Source organism: Apaloderma vittatum, unplaced genomic scaffold (assembly GCF_000703405.1).
Source record: "Apaloderma vittatum isolate BGI_N311 unplaced genomic scaffold, ASM70340v1 scaffold10713, whole genome shotgun sequence".
NCBI classification, from domain to species: domain Eukaryota; kingdom Metazoa; phylum Chordata; class Aves; order Trogoniformes; family Trogonidae; genus Apaloderma; species Apaloderma vittatum.
In genome coordinates, this window is record NW_009707526.1 from 28,798 (window position 1) to 31,416 (window position 2,619).

General features: G+C 34.6%; 1 protein-coding gene across 1 annotated transcript in view; it reads right to left on the reverse strand.

Annotated features, from left to right (window-relative positions):
* The window catches only part of PRKAR2B (protein kinase, cAMP-dependent, regulatory, type II, beta), a gene marked incomplete at its 5' end in the record, with an annotated part of 22,262 nt that extends 20,171 nt beyond the window's left edge, over positions 1-2,091 (reverse strand). Inside the window, 2 exons of the mRNA XM_009866238.1 lie at positions 806-889; positions 2,038-2,091. Coding sequence (XP_009864540.1) covers positions 806-889; positions 2,038-2,091 — 138 coding nt within the window. The remainder of the gene's footprint in view (positions 1-805; positions 890-2,037) is intronic.
* Between the last annotated feature and the right edge of the window lie 528 nt (positions 2,092-2,619).

Consider the following 2,619-nt stretch of genomic DNA (forward strand, 5'->3'; position numbering starts at 1 on the left):
TCTTTCCCTCTATTTCATAATTTGCTTGTTCAATTACATCTACAGCCAAACTGTAGGCTTTGAGGATAATTTTAGGTTCAGATGGAGCATTCAGCACAAGTTTGGATGACAAAATGAACTAGTACAAACAATTTAAATGTTCCAGTTAACTGATGAGTCTATATACAGCAAGAAGATTTAAACTAAGAAATTAAGAAAATTCAATACTCCGCATCCATCTTAATGTATCAGAGAATCATAGAACGTCTTATGTTGGAAGCGACCTTAGAGATCATTTAATCCAACCCCCTGCCATGGGCAGGGACGCCTCTCAACTAGGTCAAGTTTCTCGAGGCCTCATCCAAGCTGGTCTTGAACATCTCCAGGGAGGGGGCATCCACAATCTCTCTGGGCAATCTATTCCAGATTCTTGCCACCTTCGTCCTGAAGAATTTCTTCCTAAGATCCAATCTAAACCTCCAATTCTCCTCCAATTTAAATCCATTTCCCCTTGTCCTATCAGTGGACACTCTTGCAAAAAGTCCTTCCCCAGCCTTCCTGCAGTTTCTTTCAGGTATCGGAAGGCAGTTACACAAGGCAGTTATGTACTTCACGACTATCATTCATTATATTGAACAAAAGGCTCTCTCTCTATATATATATGACGTATCAGTTACAAAAATCGCATTTCTCGAGTTTGTGAAATGGTCAAGACAGTACACAAAAAAGTTTAAAAAATCCAACCTGTAAAATTATTTTCAAAAGTTCAAGAGTATTAATTCTTAGCAGCACTGCTAAATGTTGTTCATTACAAAGAGTCTCTTACCGGGTCTAGGTTCTTAAAAAGAAGAATGTCCTTGCACGCCTCCTGCAGTCTGTTTCTTTGATCATCTGTTTTAGGATGAATAATCTGAGGGAAATAACAGAAAACCCTTTAAAGTGGTTATCATAAAGCATCACTAGCTGAAGGACTGAACTAATTCAGCTAAGCATTTTACACAGTATTTTGGCCATGCTTCATAACACTTTCATTTCAAGACCTTCAGGATTTGAATAAACACTCAATGACAATATTATATCACTGTAGCAATAACAAGTGAAGCCCTGCTGTATTTAAACTAACAAGACCTTTAGATTTGTAGAATCCAGTTAATTTCTGCAGGCCATTCTGGATACTTTTATCTCAACTATTGCTGCATAAACACTACTCTACTACTCTCTGATCATATTTGGAGCATGCACATTTTATAAAAAGAACCACTGTTACATTTAGCCATTTGCCATGACTACTTCCCAAAGAGTATTTTGTGAAACAGTATCTGTGTTAAATTTATATCAGAAGTTTCACAGAGAAAACAACAGATTTCACGCTACCCAAGTGAGCCAGAGCTTTATTAAATTACCAATATCCGTTTAATCTGAGTGTGAATCAAGTTATTCATTCAACTTATATGCTTAAAAAGTTATGCTAGGTTTCAAAACTGTGATACTACAGATAATCTTCTTGACGGTTTTACAAGCCAGAAATTGGGTAGAATATAAACACTTAAACTTGTCTTAAAAGTCATACTTACACTATTTCATATATAAAGTTAAGTAAATGCCTTTAAAATGTTGGTATAAGTAAAAGAAAAAAATATAATTAACTAGTTATTGCACTCTATATCTGAAAATCTTAGCGATTTTATAAATTAACTTTTTGTACCTTTCAAAAAAGACTAGAATATTGAGAAAACTACCGCAAGATTACAAGGAGACTAAAAAAGTACTTTCAGGAGCACTCTCTGGGCAAACATAATTAAACAAAAATGTTTCTTTAATGGATCATGTAGCAAAGGTGTGGTAATTTAGAATAATACATATGATCAGGTCCTACAGGGGTGACTATCACACAGACTTTTTAAATGTTCCTTTAAAATCAAAACCCAAGAGATTACTGAAGTATATTATTATAAGGATCCTTTTGGAAAGGAACAGCAGTGCTCATTACATTTTTCTTCTTAAATTTAATGCCTAAAAACTGAAAAAATTAAGTATTTGACTCAAAGCATTAAATACCCTAGAATCCGCGTCGTCCTCTTCGTCATCAGGATTGTAAGCTTCTGCACACACTGAAATAAAAAATAATTTTTAAAAAGTATAATCTTAATTCAAAGTACAATGTTTCACAAGATTTACAGGAATAGAAAATGCATTGTGTGGCACAGTAATAATACGCAGTAATGGAACATACTTAACAGAGAATCACAGAAGATACTGCTGATAAGGTCCATAGTAAGTCATCTCAAACTGCTGATGAAACGAAGCTACACTTATATCATTTTTGTGCATGTTTTCCATGTGTTAAAAGACCTCTAATATACTTACAAATTTCTCACCTAACCTGCTCTAAGTGATCTTACTTCACTGTAAGAAATAATTTGTCTGATGCCTAAACTAATTCTTCCTTGTTAGAAATTAAGCTATTCATACTGGATGGAGAGATGAGATCTCAGACCATTCCCCTCATCTGTGTAAGGTAATTTGGGGCTTTTGGGGTTTGGGTTGTAGTTTTTTGACGTTTGGGGTTTTTTGGGAGTGGAGTGAAATTTTTTTGCATACTTGAAAGCTTTTCTTTCCTACTTACCTTTTACTTTTTAG